Source organism: Equus asinus, chromosome 8 (assembly GCF_041296235.1).
Source record: "Equus asinus isolate D_3611 breed Donkey chromosome 8, EquAss-T2T_v2, whole genome shotgun sequence".
NCBI classification, from domain to species: Eukaryota; Metazoa; Chordata; class Mammalia; order Perissodactyla; family Equidae; genus Equus; species Equus asinus.
This window is the reverse complement of record NC_091797.1, coordinates 91,670,353-91,692,089: the sequence shown is the minus strand read 5'-3', so window position 1 is coordinate 91,692,089 and position 21,737 is coordinate 91,670,353. Positions and strand designations below refer to the sequence as shown.

Here is a 21,737-nt window from a genome sequence, read left to right as displayed (position 1 = left end):
CGGGCTGTGCTGTCTCGCGTCCCAGAGCAGGGGGCACCCCGCTGGGCCAGGGCGGGGCGCTGGGGGACCCAGAGAGCCTGCAGCCGCCTGGCCAAGTTATTTATGCTCTGTGGAGCTGCCCTTCTCACCCAGCTCATTCCTTCCTCACGGAGCTGGGACTGGGGCTGGAGGGGAGTGAGGGGAGGAAGGAAGCTGCCGGGAAATCATAAATTAGGGCCCTGAGAGGGCCTTCCTGCCCTCCTCAGGAATCCTCAGGAGGAGAGGCTGTGCCGTTGTGGGGGAGGGAGGACAGCAGAAGGACAGGGTGGGGCACGAGCAAGCATGGCAGCACAGGTGCCTGGATTTAGATTAGGAGACCTGGATGTTCTGTGTGATCTGGAGCCACTTCCTTCTCTCTGGGCCTCAGTCTCCCTGTCTGGAAAATGGGGTGATGAGAGACTTGGGGACTTTCCTGTGACTGTGCTTTGTTGACTGTGAAGGAATAGACAAATGAGACGCCTTCTCCTTAATGTTTGTCCCACTTCCCTTCCTCTGGTACCTTCCCCCTCCTTTCTGCCCCCACCTCTGCCCCACCTACCTTCTCTGGGGTCCCTTACTCGGCTTCTCTTTCCATGCCTCTCTTCCTGCAAAAGTGGACTAATGAGGTCTCCTTAGGCAGCATCCACCTAGCTGGGGAATAGAGGGAGGAGCCGTTGGCTTGTTCATACTAGAGTCTTAATAACAACTGATATGTTGAAGGTTGTTAAATATTAGGGGGCAGTTAGCAGGATTTCTTCCTCATTTAAGCACTAAATCACTGGTAATGGAACTTCTCGCCTGGTAAGGGGGATGCTTGGTGACCAAGGGTCTAGGAACAAGGTCTGCCAAATGAGAGGACCTCTGAGTGGGAAGGTGTCCATCTCCCAGCTCCAGTGAGGTAAAGCCTACCCTCTGCTGGACACATCTGGAGCGGCGGCCATCCAAGTCCCTTTGGATAGATGGATCTGGCAGGCCTGAAGGGCAGGCAAGAGGAGTCACTCAGAGTAGAGATCCTGGAATTGCCCACCAGCCCCACCATTCCCAGGAGGCGCCTGCTGGGCCATGAGCACGTGGGCCTGCCCCACCTGACACCCCAAGATGAATGGTTTCCACCTTTGAGGAAGCGATTCTGAGGGGGAGGAGGAGAACGAGAGGAGGATGAGAGAAAGGAATCAGAGACAGAGAGATATAAATACTCAGAAAGAGAGCCAGCAAGCCAGAGAGAGAAGGAGATAAAGTGAGCCATAGAGATGTAGAAAGAGACGGATGGAAAAACAGAGAAACAGAGAGACAGACAAACAGACAGACAGACACAGAGAGAAGGGCGCTTCAGCAAGAGGACCCCCAGTCATTGGTCTCAGCTCCTGTGGGAACCGGGCAGAGGGGGCAGGACCAGGGTGCCCAGGCCTCATCCATCCCTCTGTGCCCCACAGGCTCTGGCCTCTTTCAGACCCCACCCCTACATCCCCAGGGTAGGGAGCTGGTCCTTCCTCCATCTCCCTCCCGTGCCAGGCACTGGCTGACCGACGGGCTCTGGGCTGTCTGGAGCTGGTGTAAATCGTGCACGGGCAGCCCTGTGAGGCAGATGGAGCTGCTGGGCCCAGGAGAAATGGATTCCGGGCCCGGGCCTTGGCCCTGAGAGTCTTAAGCTGATGGACAGCTCTATGTGTGCTCCTGGAGCACCTGGACTCCAGCTCTCCCTGCCCTGCCCTGCCCTCCGGTCCAGCCCTGCGGGGCTAAGCCTGGGTCCACTCTCCACTGCCTGCTCCTCGCCTCTGTCCCCTCCAGACTCCCTACTTTGTAGGATGTGGCCTTGGTCTCCTTGGTGGTCTTTCATCTCCTCTGTGACGCTTCCAGTCCTTCAAGATCTTCCTAAAGGCCAATGGAGCCAAGGTACCCTGGGAGAGAAACCTTCACTCTCCCTGCTGCCCTCAGGTTGAGAACTGAATGTGACCTGGCCTGCTCATCCTCCCTCTGCCCCAGACCCTAGACACCAAACCTCTTTCAGTTTCCAGCCCACTCTGTGCTCTCCAGCTGGCCACAGGGCTTCCCCCCGTCCCCTCTTCCTGCCAGTGCCCACTCACCCTTCTGTCTCAGCTCAGACATCATCCTTCCCTGCCTCTAGGAAAGCGCCCCACATCCCCAAGACTCGGTCACGTGTCCGCTGGCTTCCCCACTCTCAACATTCTGTGCTGGAGCCTTATGTTAATTTGTCTGGTTCCTCTGATGGATCATAAATAGGCGTGGATTTTTGTAATCATTCTAAGAGTTTTAGGAATGATACATACCCAAGAATGCACAAAAGATACATTTGGGTACATAAAAATTTCTGCACAGACAAAAAGTAATATGATTTAACCATGCAAAAATTTGCAACATATTGATCAGATAAAAAGGCTAATTTCCTCCATGTATAAAGAGCTCTTACAAATCAATGACATCAATCAATGAGGCAAAAGAGAAATGGACAAAAGTATGAATGGACAACTTGGAATGAAAAGGCATTTAACTTGACTCAAAAGAAAAGCGATGCAAACGAAAACCACGATGAGATAGTGCTTTCCAAAACTGATGGAAAGGACTTAACATTTTTGATAAAATGGATCGGCCAGGAAGGGTGTGGGGAAAATGTCGCTTCACATAAGCCCTCTTTGGAGTTCAGTTGGTAATATGTAATAAAATGTAAAATGTGTACTCCTTTGACTTAGCAATTCTACCCTGAGGAAGTTTCTCACACGTATATTTAGAGAGAGCACAAGGAAAATAACGGAAGCACTATTTGTAGTAGCAAAAAATGGAAACAACCTAAATGCGCATTGCAGGGGACTGGTAAATTAAGATACATCCATCAGTGGAATGCTATATTGCCATTAAAAAGAATGAAAGCACATGTGGTATATCCATACAGTGGAATATTAGTCAGCCATTAAAAGGAACAAAGTACCAACAAGTGCTATGGCATGGATGAACCTTGAAAACATTATGCTGAGTGAAAGAAGCTGGACACAAGAGGCCACATATTGTATTTATATGAAATGTTCAGAATAGGGAAATCCATAGAGACAGGAGATTGGTGGTTGCCAGGGGCTGGGGGGAGGGGATGGAGAGTAACTGCTAATGGGTACAGAATTTCTTATCAGGATGATGAAAATGTTCTAGAATTAGGTTATGGTGATGGTTGCACAACTCAATATACTAAAAACCACTGAATTGTTTATGTTAAAGGATGAACTTTGTGGTATGTGAATCTTATATATATAAAAACAAGGTAGGGGCCAGCCTGGTGGCTCAGTGGTTAAGTGCGCACATTCCACTTCAGCAGCCCATAGTTCCCCAGTTCGGATCCCAGGTTCGGGCATGGCACCACTTGGCAAGCCATGCTGTGGTAGGCATCCCACATATAAAGTAGAGGAAGATGAGCACAGATGTTAGCTCAGGGCCAGTCTTCCTCAGCAAAAAGAGGAGAATTGGCAGCAGATGTTAGCTCAGGGCTAGTCTTCCTCAAAAATAAAAAAGGTAGATCTAAGTGTTTTATTATGAAACAATTTCCAAGATCAGTTGTTAAATGAAAAAAGTAAGTACAGCTGTGTGTAAAGGATGCTGCCATTTGTAAGGAAATTGCAGGAATATATACCCATAAATACTTGAATCACATGCTCACTGTCTCTGAAAGAATTCTCTAGAAACTGGTAACTGGCTGTCTTTGGGAAGGGGAACTGAGGGGTTGAGGGTGTTCCTTTTCAGTGTGAATGCTTTTGCATGGTTTGAAAAAATTAATACCAAGAAGTATGCAAACCATAGTCACCTTTTGCCCTAAGAATTAAATACTGTGTGTGCGCGCACATATAAAATGGCAGCTCTTATAGTTCTAGCTCTGGTAGCTTTCGCCTGCAGCCTGGGAGGGCCCCTGGGTGCTGGGGTGCGGTTTTGACACAGAGTGCCGCCTCTGAGCAGACAGAGGATCCACTAGTGCCTGGGCTGGATCATGAGCTGTACCTCCGAACCAGCTCTGCCCTGGGAAGCGGCTCCCTCCCTGTTCACAGGAAGGACCCTGTGCCTCTTTCCTCAGCAGGGCTGGCGCAAGGCTCCCAGTTGCTCAAGACACACTGAGTGGAGGCTGTTCCTGGAGGTGATGGGGAGATGGGGGCCCCAGCCAGCGGGAAGGACCCGCCCCTGGAGTTGGGCTGGCAGACAGCCAGGGCTGCCCCTCATGTCTGCAGGCTGGAGTCACAAGAAGCTGAAGATGGCTGTGTCCTCCCCTGATCCCAGGGAGGGCGGGAGGGGAAGAGAGAGGGAGGGAGGACAGAGACACAGAAGAGGAGAGTGAGAGAGAGACGGGGAGAGACTGAATGTCAAAGACAGAGATAACAAGAGGCAGAGACAGAGAGAGACGGAAGATAAGAGAGAGAGAATGTCAGAGAGGGAGAGAGAAACAGAGAGACTGAGTCCCAACGTCGGCCTAGAGGCGCTCAAGTCACACAAGCAAGAACAGAGAGGCTGAGAGACAGAGAGACCAAAGGAGGGTGGGAGATCGAGAGGGGCGTGGGGGGCCAGCAGTGACCTGCTTCCCACTGGGCCAGCCCCCACCCTTTATCTGTGCGACTGCAGACTGCATGCGTTATCACAGCCGCCCGTGCAGAGGTATTTTGCCCAGGAGAGGGAGGCCAGGGAGGGTGATAAACCGCACAGCCAGCAAGGGCAGCGTGGGACTCAGAAGTCTGCCTGCAGAACCTGGAGCAGGCAGCCAGGATCCTCCAGGTCCAGAATCAGCCCTGGGACCCTCACTGTGCCCATCTCCCTCCTTACAGGGGCCTGTTGGCCCAGCTGGGCTGTTTGTGCCCAGCCCCCATGGGACATGTCCAGGGGCACAGCAAAAAGGGCGGCCTGTTGTCAGGAAGGAGCCCAACATACAGCTAATGTTGTGGGGTCTGTAGGCCCAGCTTGGCCAGGAGGGTTCAATCCTGTCTATGTCTTCCTCACTGTGTGACCTTGGCCATGTTGCTTCCCCTCTCTGGGCCTCAGCGTTCTCCCCTGCAAAATGGGCATGGCCACACGTGTTTCAGGGTAGGTAGCTATGAGGAGCATTTAAAGGAGCCCCTTGCCCTGTGCTCAGGAAAAGGTACCCGTGTTGAATCCAAAGCATGTTACATATAGTTTGTGGAAGGAGAAATCTGGGCAGCCTGGGGACATGAAGCCTGGGACAGACAGAAGGGTCAGTTTTTGGCAAAGAGAATATTGGGGACGAACTAGGGATTCCCAAAGGCGCTTTGCTACTACTAATTGTTGCCTGAAATGCTTCTATTGACCAAGCTCTTGGGCTAAAGCAAGGAAAACCCATGTTGAAATTGAAAACTCTGCTCTAGGAGGGCTATTGTATGTATGCAAGACTGCACTAATCAGTTATTTTCTGTCCATTTGTCTGGCTTTGCAAAGCTGGCTCAGGGAACCCGTTCTCTTTTGAGGAACTCTGCCTGCAATTAGGAAGCTCTGCCACTAGGTGGCGTCTGGGGTTTGCACCTGCACAGAAACGAGATTTAGGGGGCAGGGGGAGGGGGGCACCCTCTGATCCACTCCCAGAAGTTGCCTTTTGAGAAGAATAGACAGGGGTTCAAAGACAGTCTTCAAATTGGTGGAAAAGAGTGCTATGACCACCTAGCAATGTCTGCCCTGGGTGGAAGAGTAGAAAGCAGCAGCTTCTGTGCCAGGCGTCTGGCCATCTCTAGACCCTGCTTCTGAGTGGACAAGGATGTGTTTCTATTCAATGGTACTTTTCAGAATAAGTGAGACTCTTTTTAAAACACCTGAGCATAAATATTAGAATGACTAATCACTGTTTAAGAAGGGATGCTTCTAAGAATTTTTTATTATTTTGTAATAAAGAACATATAGTTTGGGAATGGATCCTTATGCAGCCAGATATGGAAGAAAGCAAACACAAAGGTACAGCCTTTCTCACTAGTCACGAATGGTTAAGAATTTCTTTTTGTGTGTGTGTGTGTGAGGAAGATTGGCCCTGAGCTAACATCTGTTGACAATCTTCCTCTTTTTGCTTGAGGAAGATTGTTGCTGAGCTAACATCTCTGCCAATCTTCCTCTATTTTGTACATGGGACATCACCACAGCATGGTTTGATGAGCAGTATGTATGTCTGCACCTGGGAACTGAACCGGCGAACCTGGGCTGCCGAAGTGGAGCATGCAAACTTAACCACTACGCCACTGGCCTGGCCCTGAAATATTTTTAAAGAGAGGAACCTTTAATGCCCTTTTTTTTTAACCTGCTTTTTCCTGTGTGCTCATAAGCAGCTCTCACCTTGGAGTCGAAATATTCACAGCTTCGCTCAGGTCTGTGGCTGTCTGCTCGCTTGGCCTCTGTCTCAATGAGCCAGTTCTTGGAAGAAACTATAAAGGAGCAAGAAAGCCTTTTTGGCTGCACTCTTCTTAAGAACTGCTGAGTTTTAGAAAATCATTCTTTTTCATCAGTAATCCCTCAAAGCCTTCTTAGAATCTTTTTAGGGTTAAAACATTATAATAATATAATATTGTTAATTTTTTTTAAGAAAAATAAATCACTTGTAATCCATCCACCTTGATATAATGATTCCCCAGGTATTTGTTTGGGGTTTTTGCCTCCCTTTTTTTAATGCTTCTTTTTTATTTTCCGCCAAAGACAGAGAGGTTCCTGCCCCTTGAAAATCTCTCCCCTGCTTCCAGGCAGCTGAAAATCCTCCTTCTTTCTCTTACTCTTAGCTGTTTGTTCTTTGAAGTCAAAGCTGGTTTCATTTTCAGTCCGCACTCAGTGGTTCTTTCCTGACAGTCACACCAGGGATCAAAGGAAGCCGGACACAGGCTGTCTTCTGCAGGGTCGGGAGTTGTCACAGGTTCACACACATGGCTGCCCGTTCATGCTCCATTTTTGTAACCATGAGCAAAGGGATGTCTGCAAGGCTGGACACCAGATATCTTTGTGGGGATTATGGGCGTGTCTATATTTTCTTGTTTCTACTTTGCCACTTTGGTGGGCTCCAACGTGTCATGTTTGTAATTTAAAATGTAAGTTATTTTTAATTGAAAAAACACATTCACCACTCCTAGGTGTACACCCAAGACAAACGAAAACACATATCCACACAAAAACTTGCACACGTATGTTCATAGCAGCGTCACAATAGCCAACAAGTGGAAACAGCCAAATGTCCATCAACTGATGAATGGCTAAACAGCGGTACATCCATACAGTGGAATATTATTCAGGCAATAAAAAGGAATGGTGTACTGACACATGCTACAATGTGGATGAATCTCAAAAATATCATGCTAAGTGAAAGAAGCCAGTCACAAAAGGCCACATATTGTATGATTTCATTATGAAATGTCCAGAATGGGGAAATCTATAGAGACAGAAAGCAAATGAGTGGTTGCCTAGGGCTGGGGAGGAGGCACAGTTGGAGGGAAATGGGAAGCGACTGCTAATGCGTATAGGATTTCTTTTAAGGATGATGAAAATGTTCTCAAGTTGATTGTGGTGACGGTTGCACAACTCTGAATATCCTGAAAAACACTGACTTTCCCACTTTAAGCGGATGAATTGTATGGTAGGTAAATTACACCTCAATAAAGCTCTCATATACAAAACACACAAACAGAAAAAATCAAACAGAACTTTAAGATTTTAAAGGCGAGGAAAAAGTGTTCCTTAAGACTCTGAGGAAGGGGGATGGGCAGGGGTGAGAGGTGGAGAGAAAGATCCCGCATCGTCCGACCTTCATGCCCACCCGCAAACACCGCAGGACACCAGCTGTGCCCTGCAGTGGGTGGTGGCCATTCTGTGGTGAGCGAGATGGATGTGGGTGACGCTGGCCCTGCCCTGGCTGAGCTCCCAGGCCAGAGAACGAGCACAGGTGAACCCACGTTATAATCACTGCAATAACCCATGACAGTGAGTAGGGCCTGCGGGAGTGCAGAGTAGGCCCCTGACTCAGCCCTTTGTCAAGGGAGGGGGAGAGGGGCATCTAAACTTAGACTTGGCAGATGAGCAAAAGCCACCCAGGTGAAGCCCAGGGGAAGAGTCGCAGGTGAAGGGAACAGCGGTAACAGCATGGGGGTGGCCTGAGGGCAACAGCAGGCCTGGCCCCCTGTAGGAACCAGGGGCAGGTCAGTGTGTGACAAGAGGATTGAGGGTGGGGAGCAGAGAGACCCAAAGCCTGAGAGGTCAACAGGGCCAGGCCCTGGGAGCTTTGAGGGCCAAGACTGGGCTGCTTCCTGAGGCCCTCGGAGTCGCTGTGAGACTTAATGGGGGGGGGGGACGTGGGTCTGGTCTTTGCAAGGGCCAGAGGCCCGGAGGCAGGGGTGGTTGCAGTGGCCCAGCTTGGAGGATGGTGTCTGGGGCTATGTGGAGGGGTTGAATGATGACCCCCAGAAGCTATGTCCAGGTCCTGGAAGCTGTGAATGTGTCCTGTTTTGGACAAAGGGTCTTTGCCAATGTAATTAAATTAAGGATCTTGAGATGAGATCATCCTAGATTACCTGGGTGGGCCCTGAATCCAATGACAAATGTCCTTATAAACGACACCCAGAAGAGAGACAGAGAAGAGAAGGTGAAGACAGAGGCAGAAACTGGGGTGATGCAGCCACAAGGCAAGGAATGCCTGGAGCCACCAGAAGCTGGAAGAGGCACGGACGGGTCCTCCCCGGTACCTTCGGAGGGAGCACAGCCCTACTCACATCCTGACTTCTGACTTCTGGCCTCCAGAACTGTGAGAGAAGAAATTTGTGCTGTGTTAAGCCAGCGAGTTTGTGGTGATTTGTGACGGCAGCCCTAGGACGCTAACACAGGCGGTCACTACAGGGATGGAGTAAAGTCACCAGATTCTAGAGACTTGGGGGAGGTAGAAATAACCTCCTCACACACTTCCTCTCCTGAATCCCCAGGCGTTGCCTTTTGCTCCAACTGCAATAATTCGAGCCTCATTCCTCCACCTGAGAGCTGTGCAGCTCACCTGTAAAATGGAACGCTAACAGCCACCCCGCAGCTAAGGCTTGGGGAGCATGAATGCCTGGTGCCTGGCACACAGCGAGCATTCAGCACAGGATGGCATGGTTATAAATTCATAAAGCCTTAGCGAGTAGGTGAAATAGCATTGCACTCTGCAAATGTCCCTGACCCTCAGAACCTTCCCCCTGGGCCCCTGGGCAGCTGAGAGGAGTGATGGCATCATGGGATGGAGTTATGGGTTGAATTGTGTCCCCTCAAAAGATGTTGAGGTCTTAACCGTTGGTACTTCTGGAGGTGACCTTATTTAGAAATGGAATTTTTGCAAAAGATCAAGTTAAGATGAGGTCATGAGGGTGGGCCCTGATCCAATATGACTGTATCCTTACAAAATGGGAAATTTGGACATAGGGACAGACATGCAAGCAGGAGGACAATGTGAAGACACAGCGAGGAGGCCATGTACAAGCCAAGGAGTGCCTGCAGCCACCAGAAGCTAGAGCCATGGAACAGATTCTCCCTCACGGCCCTCAGAGCGAGCCAACCCTGCTGGCACCCTGATTTCAAGCTTCTGGCCTCTGGAACTCTGAGACAATAAATTTCTGTTTAAGTCACTCAGTGTGTGGTACTCTGTTACCACAGCCCCAGGCCACTAATACGGGCGGGAATAAGATGGGTCTCCCCGTCTGAGGAAACTGGGCTTCCCAGGGCCTGCGGGAATACCTGGAGGCTGGTGCCAACCACCCACCCCCCACAGTCACTGTCCAGGCCTGTGGCCGGGCTTGGCTGCCTCTTTGCCCCCCACTAGCTCCCAGGAGGGCACCAGACACTTCCAGAAGTCTGGGATACATTTGGAAACCCTGGCAAAGGGGTTTCAAGTTAGGCCCCATCCTGGTCAGTGGGGGAACCACCATCTGTATCCCGTTTGCTGTCCCCTGGCAGGGGAATCTGAGCAGAACTGTGGAAAGTGGTTAGGGAGGGGCGGCTCTCTTTGTGGCCAGGGCCCTGGGTCAGGAGACAGCAGGCCCTGCAGTCAGGCCCTGGGTCAAACACTGGCCCTGCCACTTACTTGCCGGGTGACCTCAGGCTGCTCATGTCACCTTCCTCCTCCCATATCACCTTCCTCATCTTGCTTTTCTCACCTATAAAATGAGCACAACGGTAGAATTTACCTCCAAATGTTGCTGCCAGGATTCAATGGCATAATGCAAATAGGAGGATGCTTGATGAAGGGAAACTTGAGATATTTTTTTAATCTTTTAAAAAAATTGTGGTGAAATATACATAATATAAAATTTGCCATTTTAACCATTTTTAAATGTGTGGTTCGGTGGCATTAAGAACATTCGCATTGTTGTGCAACCATCACCCCTGTTGGTCTCCAGAACTCTTTTCATCTTCCCAGACTGAAATTCTGTACCCAGTAAACACCCATCCCCTCCTCCCCCAGCCCCTGACAACCACCCTTCTATCTTCTCTCTATGAATGTGACTATTCTAGATACTGCATAGAAGTGGAATCATGTAATATTTGTCCTTTGGTGACTGGCTAATTTCACTTGGCAAAATGTCCTCAAGATTCACCTGTGTTGTAGCATGTGTCAGAATTTCCTTTAGATTTTTTTTTAAAGAGAAAAATATTACTAGTTGCTCTGTGCTGTTGAGAGCCCCCGCCACCATGGGCAGAAGTGCTGAGCAGCTCCCTGCTTTTGTGACTGAGGGACAAGCTGGAGCCGTGGGCCTGGAGGAAGGAAGCCCGGGGACAGGATCTGCTCTTGGGACCACCTGTCTCCCTGCCTCTTGTGTAGGGAACTAGAAGGGGGCATTTTCTAAGGGATGCTGGAGCTCCTAATTCACTCCCTTTTGAGTTTGTGAAGTTTCTAGAAGGAGATCCCAGGATTCCAGGGACCCACACTGGGCTGGGGGCACTGATTCCCCACCTGCCCAGGGGTAGGCTGGGGTAAGGAATGACTGTGTGCACAAACGCTATGTGTGAACTAAAAAGGGGGAGTGGCTAAAATGCTGGGGGGCCCTGGCGCATTTGGGAGTGCCTCAGCCAGCATCTTACAGGGGTCCCATAAATCTCCCATAAATCAGTTGCATCTGAGTTCAGGTTCTCCCGTAAGTGCAGCCAGGCTGGACCCTGACGGACAGAACTCTGACGTTCCCAGACATATCGCACACAGGAGGGGGACCCACGCTGGGGAGGAGACAGAGCCTGCTTGTGGTGGAGGGCGAGGGCTGGCCTCCCTGGACCCGGCCCCTAGTGGCTGCTCCCAGAGGATGGCGCCCTTGTTCCCTGGGTCACCACTCCCTCTGACCTCCCTACTCCCCAGGGCCCAGCAGAGCCTTGCTCCCAGCAAGACAGAATGGTTCTTGGATGGACAGCGGACTAAAAAGGCCTGGGGTCATCCTTCTGCACAGCGATCTTTATTGTTGTCCAGGGAGAAGGGTGTGCAGGGTAAGGTGGGGTCAAGCATGGGGCCAGGAGGTCGCATAGACCTGGGCCACCCACTGGCCTGAGCAGGGCTCTTCACCTCCCTTCACCAGCCGCAGTCCCCTCGCCTGTAAACTGGAGATAATAATAACTGTGGCCACCTGATAGGGCGGGCGAGGATTCAGCAGGGTGATGTCCAATGTCCAGCCTGAGCCTGGCGTGTTATGAGTAAATGGCCCTGTTACCATCAGGAGGAGGACAGCTGCCTGGACGAATGTGCATTGGGACGCCCTCTGGAATGCTGTTTCTTTTGGATGCATCAGCTCACTTTCTAGCCACTGGCCTCTTCTACGAGTTGCACACAGATAAAAGATCCCAGTTAATGAGGATTCTGGTTAAAGTTTTAAAATTCACAGCAAGCCCACTCCGCATAATAATGTATCAGAAACACAACAATCCTTTAATCTAGGAGGAATTAATTGCTGGGCCCAGAATTCAGGGCACGCTGACAGAATCCTTAATTTCTTAAGCCGATGGTTTCAAAAAGCGACTGATTTTAGACTGGCTTCTCTCGACGCGTAAGTCAGACTCCCACAGTTCCGACAAAGGGCGAGATTGTCTTGATGTCTTACTCAGTAAGAATCATGTATGTGGGGCCTGAATTAATGTCAGCTCTGAATTTTTCCCGCTGGGTGGAACGTGGCAGACTTGAATGCCCAGGAGTTTCAATGCTGGCTCTGTGGCCCGAGCATACGGGGTACTGTACAGGGAATGTCCTGTCTTGTCCCACACACGTTTGCTGAGCGCCCACTTGGAGTCCAAGTTCACTTTTGGGTCAGCAATGCAGGAGCAGGCACGACCAGCTGTGAAGACAGACCACAGTCAGATAACCATAATTGCACATTGTGATAAGGAAATGATGCCAAAGAATGAGGCAGAATATATGAAAGAGAATAACAGGGACCTAATTTAGATGGCAGAGCTTGGGGTGGGTGGGTGCAAGTCAAAGAAAATCTTTGTAAGCTGAAAGATGAAGGATGAGGGGAATTAACTGGCGAAGAGTGAAGAGAATAGTGTTGCTGAGTGAGGAAACACTCTGTGCAAAGGCCCTGAGGCAGGAATATATCCTTATAGGAGCTAGGGGCTGTTCTCAGGGAGCTGACAGCGACTGAGGCACAAGGACAAGAAAAAAATCATGGTCATCACCATAACAGTCAGACAAAGGTGAAGCATAAATGCTTCATATGAGCTCGTGTGCTCTGGGTTCTGTGCTTTGCTCACAGGAATCTGAGCTCCATTTCGGCCCCAAAAAAGGACCATCCTTGGTTTTGCATTGTGAGTTTTGAGAGGTCTTTATACATTCTGGATACAAGTCTTTTATCAGATATGTGATTTACAAATATTTCTGTCGATCTGTGACTTGTCTTTTCGTCTCTGAACATTGTCTTTCAAAGATCATATGTTCTTAATTTTGGTGAACTCCAGTTTATTGATATTTGATTTGTGGATCATGCTTTTAGCATCGTATCTAAGAAATCTTTGCCCAACCCAGGGTTACAAAGATTTTTTTCTCTCTCTTATCCTAGAAGCTTTATAGTTTTAGGTTTTACATTTAGGTTTATCATCTATTTTTGAGTTAATTTTTGTACATAGTGCAAAGTGTGGATCAAAATTTTTTTTTTGCATATGGATATCTGTGTATTAATTTCCTGAGGATGCCATGATAAATCACCACGTACTTAATGGCTTAAAACAATGGAAATTTATTCTCTCACAGTTCTGGAGGCCAGAAGTCTGAAGTCTAGGTGTTGGCAGGGCCACGCTCCCTCTGGGGGCTTTATGGAAAAATCCATCCCTCACATCTTCTAGCTTCTGGTGGCTGCCTGGCATCCCTTGGCTTGTAGTCACATACTCTCCTCTCTATCTCTGACTTCACACCGCCTTCTCCTTGTATGTCTCTCCTCTGTGTGTCTCTTATAAAAAGACCTGTCATTGGATTGAGGGTCCACCCAGACAATCCAGGATGATTTTCTCATTTCAAGATCCTTAACTTAATTACATCTGCAAAGACCATTTTTCCAAATAAGGTAATATTCATGCGTTTCACGAATTAGGATGTGGACATCTCTTTTTGGGGGGGACGAGGGGGGCACCATTCAACACACTATAATCGTCTCAGCACCATTTATTGAAAATACTATCCTTTCTCTACAAAATTGCCTTTGCACCTTTGCTGAAAATCAATTGACCATATACATATATAGGTCTGTTTCTGGATTCCTCATTCTATTCCATTAAACTACTTGTCTATTTTTTTTTTAACTTTTTATTAAGATTATGATAGTTTACAACCTCGTGAAATTTCAGTTGTACATTGTTAGTCATGTTGTAGGTGCCCCACTTCACCCTTTGTGCCCTTCCCCCAACCCCCTTTCCCCTGGTAACCGCCAATCAATTCTCTTTGTCTCTATGTTTAACTTCCACCTATGAGTGGAGTCATACAGAGTTCATCTTTCTCTATCTGGCTTATTTCACTTAACATAATACCCTCAAGGTCCATCCATGTTGTTGTGAATGGGACAATTTTATCTTTTTTATGGCTGAGTAGTATTCCATTGTATATATATACACCATATCTTCTTTATCCAATCATCAGTTGCTGGGCACTTAGGTTGCTTCCACGTCTTGGCTATTGTGAATAATGCTGGGGTGAACATAGGGGTGCACGGGACTTTTGGAATTGCTGATTTCAAGTTCTTTGGATAGATACCAGTAGTGGGATGGCTGGGGCATAAGGTATTTCTATTTTTAATTTTTTGAGAAATTTCCATACTGTTTTCCATAGTGCCTGCACCAGTTGCATTCCCACCAACAGTGTATGAGGGTTCCTTTTTCTCCACAACCTCTCCAACATTTGTCACTTTTTGTTTTGGATATTTTTGCCATTCTAACAGGGTAGGTGATATCTTAATGTAGTTTTGATTTGCATTTCCCTGATGATTAGTGATGGTGAGCATCTTTTCATGTGTCTATTGGCCATCCGTATATCTTCTTTGGAGAAATGTCTGTTCATGTCCCTTGCCCATTTTTTGATCAGGTTGTTTGATTTTTTGTTGTTGAGCTGTGTGAGTTCTTTATATATTATGGAGATTAACCCTTTGTCAGATAAATAACTTGTAAATATTTTTTCCCTATTAGTGGTTTTTTTTGTTTCAATCCTGGTTTCCCTTACCTTGAAGAAGCTCTTTAGTCTGATGAAGTCCCATTTCTTTATTCTTTCTATTGTTTCCCTCATCTGAGGAGTTATGGTGTCTGAAAAGATTCTTTTGAAACTGATGTCAAAGAGTGTACTGCCTATATTCTCTTCTAGAAGACTTATTGTTTCAGGCCTAATATTTAGGTCTTTGATCCATTTTGAGTTTATTTTTGTGAATGGTGAAAAAGAGTGGTCAATTTTCATTCTTTTACATGTGGCTGTCCAGTTTTCCCAGTACCATTTGTTGAAGAGACTTTCTTTTCTCCATTGTAGGTCCTCAGGTCCTTTGTCGAAGATTAACTGTCCATAAATGTGTGGTTTTATTTCTGGGCTTTCATGCTTGTCTATTTTTACACTACTGTCATATTGTCTTAATTGCTATAGCTTTATAATAAGTGTTGAAGTTAGGTATTTAAGTCCTCCAACTTTGTTCTTCTTTTTTAAAGTTCTTTTGACTATTCTAAGTCCTTTGCATTGCCATATAAATTTTGGAATCAGCTTGTCAATTTCTACAAAAAAGCCTGCTTGGATTTTGACTAGGATTATGTTAAATCTATAGACTGATTTAGGGAGAACTGACATCTTGATGATAGTGAGTCTTTCAATCCATGAACATAGTATACCTCTCCACTTATTTAAACTTTTAAAATTTCTTGCAACAATGTTCTGTACAATGTTTTACACTTTCTGTTATATTTATCCCTAAGTATTTCATATTTTTATACTTTTGTAATTTTTATGTTAATGGTATTTTTAAAAATTTTAACTTCTGATTACTTTTTGCTAGTAATATTATTGATTTTTGTATATTGGTCTTGTATTTTGCATCCTTATTATGCTCACTCATTAGTTCTAGTGGCTTTTTTTGTAAATTCCATCAGATTTTCAACATAGATGTCTATGTTATTTGCAGATAAAGCAGTTTTTCTTCTTTCTCTCAAATATGGATGCCTTTTATTTCTTTTTCTTGTCTGATTATATTGGCTAGAACCTCCAACACAATGCTGAATAGAAGTGGTGAGAGTAAACAGGCCTGTCTTATTCATTTCCCCATAAAGATGAAGCTAGCTGTAGGGTTTTTGTTTTTGTTTTTTTGTACATGTTATCTGTTAAGTAAGGAAGTTCCCTTCCATTCCTGGTGTGCTTAAAGTTTTTATCAGAAATGAATGTTTTTCTGCATTTCTTGAGATGATGTTATAGTTTTTATTTTTAAGTCTGTTAATATGGTAAATCACAGTGATTGGTTTTCCAATGTTAAAGCAACTTTGCATTCTTAAGAGAAATCCCACTTGGTTGTGATATATTACTCTTTTTATATATTATATATTCAGAGGTGGTTTCTGGAATAGTGGTGTGAGAAACTCTGTGGCCCCTCTCCCCAGAGAAACAACTGTAATTGGTAAAAAAATAATTTAAAAAAACAACCAGTTAAAGTCTCTGGAAATTTCCCTAAGGGCATAAAGCAAACAAAGACGTATTTATTCAAGAAAATCTACTAAATCTCAGAACAGCAAGAGTCTATAGTATTTGAACCATGGCTCACTGCCTCCTTCCTCCACCCACCTCAGTTTTGAATCAGCAAACTTGAGATTATGCAATCTGAAGAACGGAGAGAGAAAAGAAAGCAGAAAAATGAACAGAAATTTAGAGAAATGTGAGACACTATTAAGTGCACCAACACACGCATAATGGGAGCACCAGAGAAGAGGAGTGAGAGAAAGGAGAAGAAAACTACTTAAAGAAATAACGGCTGATGGGGCCAGCTCTGTGGCTGAGTGGTTAAGTTCGCACACTCCGCTCTGGCAGCCCAAGGTTTCACCGGTTCGAATCCTGGGCACAGACATGGCACTGCTCATCAGGCCATGCTGAGGTGGCATCCCATGTACCAAAATTAGAAGGACCCACAACTAAAATATATATACAACTATGTACTGAGAAAAAGAAAAAATAAAATCTTTAAAAAAAAGAGGAAATAATGGCTGAAAACTCCCCAAATTTGATGAAAACATTAATCTGCATATCCAAGGAGCTTAATGGACTCTAAGTAGAAAAAATACAAAGAGATCCACACCCTAACACATGGTAGTAAAAAAGTTCAAAGACAAAGAGAAATTCTTGAAAACAACAAGAGAAAAATGAGTCATCACATACAGGAGAACCTCAGTAAGACTAACAGCTGAAATAATGGAGGCTAAAAGGCAAAGTGCTGAAAGCAAAAATAAAGTCAACCAAGAATCTTATATCCAGCAAAAACTATCTTTCAAAGCTGAAAGTGAAATAAAGGCATCCCGAGATAAACAAAAATGGAATTTGTTATGTATTATTGGATTCAATTTGCCAAAATTTTGTTAAGAATTTTTGTTTCTATATTCATGAGTGATATTTTAGTTTATATATTCTTATCATACTGCTGTCTAGTTTTGGTATCAGAGAAATAATGGCCTCATAGAATGAACTGGGAAATATTTATCCCTGTTCAATTTTCTGGAAGCTTGTACGGAATTGGTATTATTTCTTCCTTAAATGTTTGGTAGAATTCCCACGCCCATTCAAGCTATTTGGGCCTGAAGTTTTGTTTGTAGAAAAATTTTTAACTACAAATTCAAAGTCTTTAATAGATAGAGAGCTATTCAGGTTATCTCTTGGTTCTTAAATGAGCTTTGGTAATCATCCCCTTCAGGAATTTGTCCATTTCATCTAAGTTGGTGATTTTATTGGCATAAAGTTGTTCAAAATGTTCCCTCGATGTCCTCTAAATATCTGTAGAATCTATAGTGATGTCACCTCCGTCATGTGTCTTCTTTCTTTCTCTACTGGTCAATCTGGCTAGAGGTTAATCAGTTTTGTTGATTTTCTCTGAGAACCAGCTTTGTTTCAGTGATGTTCTTTATTGCTTTTCTTTTTTCCATTTATTTGATCTTCATTCGGATTTTTGTGCCTTTCTTCTACTTACTTTGTGTCTCACTAATCTTCTTTTTTTAATTTCTTAAGGTGGAAGTTCACTTCAATCCTTTTAAATTCATTGAGGTTTGTTTTATGGCCAAGAATATGGTCTATCTTAGTAAATGTTCTATGTACATTGGAAAAGAATGTGCATTCTGCTGTTATTTGGTTAGGAGTTGTATAAATGTCAATTGGGGGGCTGGCCCTTTGGCCAAGTGGTTAAGTTCGCGTGCTCTGCTTCAATGGCCCAGGGTTTCACTGGTTCAGATCCTGGGCGTGGCCATGGCACCTCTCATCAAGCCATGCTGAGGTGGCATCCCACATGCCACAACTAGAAGGACCCACAACTAAAAGATATATATATATATATAAAACTATGTACCAGGGGGCTTTGGGGAGAAAAAGGAAAAATAAAATCTTTTTTAAAAAAATGTCAATTAGGTTGAAAATATTGGGGAGAAACCCTGGGCCAGTCCAGGCAGTGAAGAGGTCAGGGTTGTTGAGGCCACAGGGATACTTCTCAGCCGTGAAGGCTGAAGCTGTGCAGGGATGGTTTGTCCAGGGGCTCTGGCAAGGAGAGGTCCAGGAGGGAGATGCAGGTTTGGTGTGGTCTTGGCCCTAGGCTGGCCCCCATAGCTGCTTCCCTGGCTGCCCCCCTCTCAGAGGTCCCCTCTGCTGAGTTGGGCTGGTGCCCAAGTTCCAGTTTCCACTCTCTTGAAGGCCCCAGGCCTACCAATGAAGCTCTGGGCACAGAGACTCATACTGGATTCTGTGCCCATTCAGGTGGGGAACAGGCACTGTATGTTTGGGTCTTGTCTCCTCTATTCCCCAGAAATGTGTCTGTGGTAGGCAGCCCACCCTGAGCCTCACTTTCCTTTTCTGATCATGGGTCCTATTCTCACACCCACTTCTATCTCCTTCATGCTCCTCCCCAATGCCTGCAGCCCCTTGGCTCAGCAGAACTTAGCTCTCGTCACCTGTTATGGGCTGAATCGTTTCCTCCCACCAAATTCACATGTCCTAACTCCCACTGCCTCAGAAAGGAACTGTATTTGTAGATAAGGCCTTTAAAGAGGTGATTAAGTTAAAATGAGGCCGTTAGGGTGGGCCCTAATCCAATGTGACTAAAGTGCTTATGAGAAGAGGAAATTTGGACACACAAAGACACCAGGGGTGCACACACACACAGGGACAGCCATGTGAAGAGGCAGCAAAAGGGCGGCCATCTACAAGCCAAGGAAAGAGGCCTCGGGAGAAACTAAACCTGCTGGCACCTTGATCTTGGACTTCCAGCCTCCAGAACTGTAAGAAAATAAGTTTCTATTAGTTTAAGCCACCCAATATGCAGCATTTTGTTATAGCAGCCTGAGCAAATTAATACATCACCCCTCATTCCCTTGTTCCCCCCCCTCCCCCCCCACATACACAAGTCCTTCTCATCCATTGAGGCAGACGGCCCAGCTCCACCCTCAGCCAGTCTGCAGAGCCGGACACAGATGTTTCTGCTCTTGGCAGGACCAAAGGGCCACAGGCTGAGGATCTGAGGGCTAAAGAATCTGCTTCCTCCACGCCTAGATCCTCTAAAGTCTGAGAAACTCTACATTAGTAATCTACTGCTGCATAACAAATTACCCTAAAACACCTATAAGCACTGATGAAGTCACACAGTGCCTATTGGTCAAGAATTTAGGAGAAGCTTAGCTGGAAAGTTCTGGTTCAGGGTCTCTCATGAGATTGAGGTGAGATGTTGGCTGAGGCTACCATTGTCTGAAAACTTGACTGGGTCTGAAAGATCCACTTGCAAGATGGCTCGCTCCCATGGCTTTTGGTTGGAGGCCTCAGTTCCTCACTGCATGGGCTTCCCATGGGGCTTCTTCAGGTTCCTCACAACATGGCGCCTGGCTTTCCCCAGAGCAAGTGATCCAAAAGAGGGGAAGACAGACACTGCAATGTCTTTTATAGCCAAGCCTTGGAAGACACGCTCTGTTATTTTCACAATATCCTGTTGGTTACACGGGTCAGCCCTGTTCAGTGTGGGAGAGGACTGCACAAGGGCTTGAATACCAAGGGGTGAGAATCCTTGGGGGCCATCTTGGAGGCTGCGTACCACAAACCCCAACTACTTCCTGTCCCCACAGGAAGACAGGCAGCTGCCCAGCGGTGGAAGAGGGTCAGGGGTGGGAGGGAAAGGGGAAGTTGAGGCCTTAATGGCTGGTAAGAGATGAACCTGAGGGAGGACAGATCAGACTGGCTGGGATGTTCTCTCCAAGGGGGCATGGAATGCACAGTTGGGGGACCACTGGGGAGAGAGGGGGTGTCTACTATCTAACTCGTGTCTGGGACTCCGTCCTTCTGACCTCCTCTTTCTCATTCAGGGGAGACCCATGGGCTGCCCTGGCCCCTCTGACCACCTCCCTGTGCCAGGGGCCAGAACTGCCTCTTGGGGCAAAACCACAGAGACCTCCTGACCCCAAGTCTGCAGCTGAGGGTGGCATTCCACCACCAGGCAAGTTAGGGTTTTGTGCCTCTTTTTTTTTTTTTTTTGAGGAAGATTACATCACTGAGCTAACATCTGCCACCAATCCTCCTCCTTTTTCACTGAGGAAGACTGGCCCTGAGCTAACATCCCTGCTCATCTTCCTCTACTTTACATGTGGGACACCTGCCACAGCATGGCTTGCCAAGCGGTGCCATGTCGGTACTGGGATCCCAACCAGGGAACCCTGGGCAGCAGAGAAGCGGAATGTGCACACTTAACTGCTGCGCCACCTGGCTGGCCCAGAGTTTTGTGCCTCTTGAGATGCAAAGGCTGGATTTAGGAAACCGGCCCTCTGCCCATTGTCCCTCAAGTCTCGGGCCCCCGTGGGCCGGGGGAGCCTGAGAAAAAGGCAGGGGGCTCCATCCTCATCTCTCTGTCCCTCCCTGCCCCAACACTTGTGAGGTTTCGAGGAGACCGTCCTCCTCTCCAATCGTCTCACACCTTAGCTCCTGCTCAGAGAATCTGCCACCCCATTCTCTCTCTCTTCTTGCGCCAGTGCTCTGTGTCGAACACCGTCTGCCTCCTCTCCTCCCCACAGCCCCGATACACCTGTTGCCGGGGTAGCTTGTACTGAGGGGGTTTGGGGTGGTGAGGGGACCACAGTGTAGCGCTGAGCAGAGCAGGAGACAGCCTGCAGCGGAAAGGTGTAAGCCTCGTGTTGCCTGACCTCACATCACACAGAACGTCTCTCCGGTTGCCTCCATAATGCTGGGTTGGCCCCGTCCCCACCACCCTACCTTTTCACAGGGACCCAGGGGTGGACGTTTTTGGCCTTCAGTGCCCTTTCCTTGGGGGGATCTGCTATCTTGCCACTGCAGGTGGTGGGGCTGTCAATCACAGAAGAATCCCCATCCACCTGGAATCACATGACCCAAGGCTGGGCCAATTACGGAAGTGCATCCTCGGCTCACTGACGTCCAGACATAGGCATACCACGGCCCCAAGCCGAGTCAGTCATATACTTCCCTGGGAGTGACAGGCTGGGAGGATGAAAGTCTCAGCTACCCGAGGCTCTTGTTTGCACGTGGGAAGAGCCTGGCTGGAGCGGGAAGCCAGGCGGAGCAGGCAGAGTCGAGAGATGCACAGAGACACAGAGCAGACCCCAGGACAAGGTCTGGGCTCCCTGGATCTGACTCCATCTGAAAACATCAACCCCTGGACTTCCTGGTTATGGGAATCAAGCTGACTTCATTTGCTGTCTGTCACTTCCTCCCTTCAAGGGTCCCAATCCCCCATTCCTGTAACCTTTTATACTGAGCAGTTCAGTATAAAGTTTCTTTTCTAGAAACCTCTTAGTGGGGGCCTTGCCTTTCACAAGCTAAAGGTCACAAGCTATTTTCCTAATAACAGACACCCCTGCCACTGTGCCCTCCCCCCCTTTCTGGGACAAATTCCGTTCTTCCTGTAGACTCTAGGAGCTTGGAAGTCATTTCTAGAGTTTTCTTATCCTTTATTAAATGGCACTTTTTGTCTTCCTCTTTCTCATCACTCTTAACCTCCTGGAGTGAACTGGCCTGGTGTGAAAGGGCTGGAGTGAGGGTGTTGGGTGGGCTC

At 47.2% G+C, this 21,737-nt stretch overlaps 1 protein-coding gene and 1 long non-coding RNA gene across 3 annotated transcripts in view; one reads left to right on the top strand and one right to left on the bottom strand.

The window, feature by feature from the left end:
* The window catches only part of LOC106827553 (uncharacterized), a 35,659-nt gene that overhangs the window by 3,492 nt on the left and 10,430 nt on the right, over nt 1–21,737 (top strand). The gene's annotated exons all lie outside the window — the stretch shown is intronic.
* The window catches only part of KREMEN1 (kringle containing transmembrane protein 1), a 96,019-nt gene continuing 85,699 nt past the window's right edge, over nt 11,418–21,737 (bottom strand). Inside the window, exon 10 of one of the 2 annotated variants that reach the window (XM_044775631.2) lies at nt 11,418–12,308. In XM_044775631.2, the coding sequence (XP_044631566.1) occupies nt 12,270–12,308 (39 nt within the window). In that variant the 3' untranslated portion in view covers nt 11,418–12,269. The remainder of the gene's footprint in view (nt 12,309–21,737) is intronic. The other variant, XM_044775633.2, reaches the window with a different exon arrangement.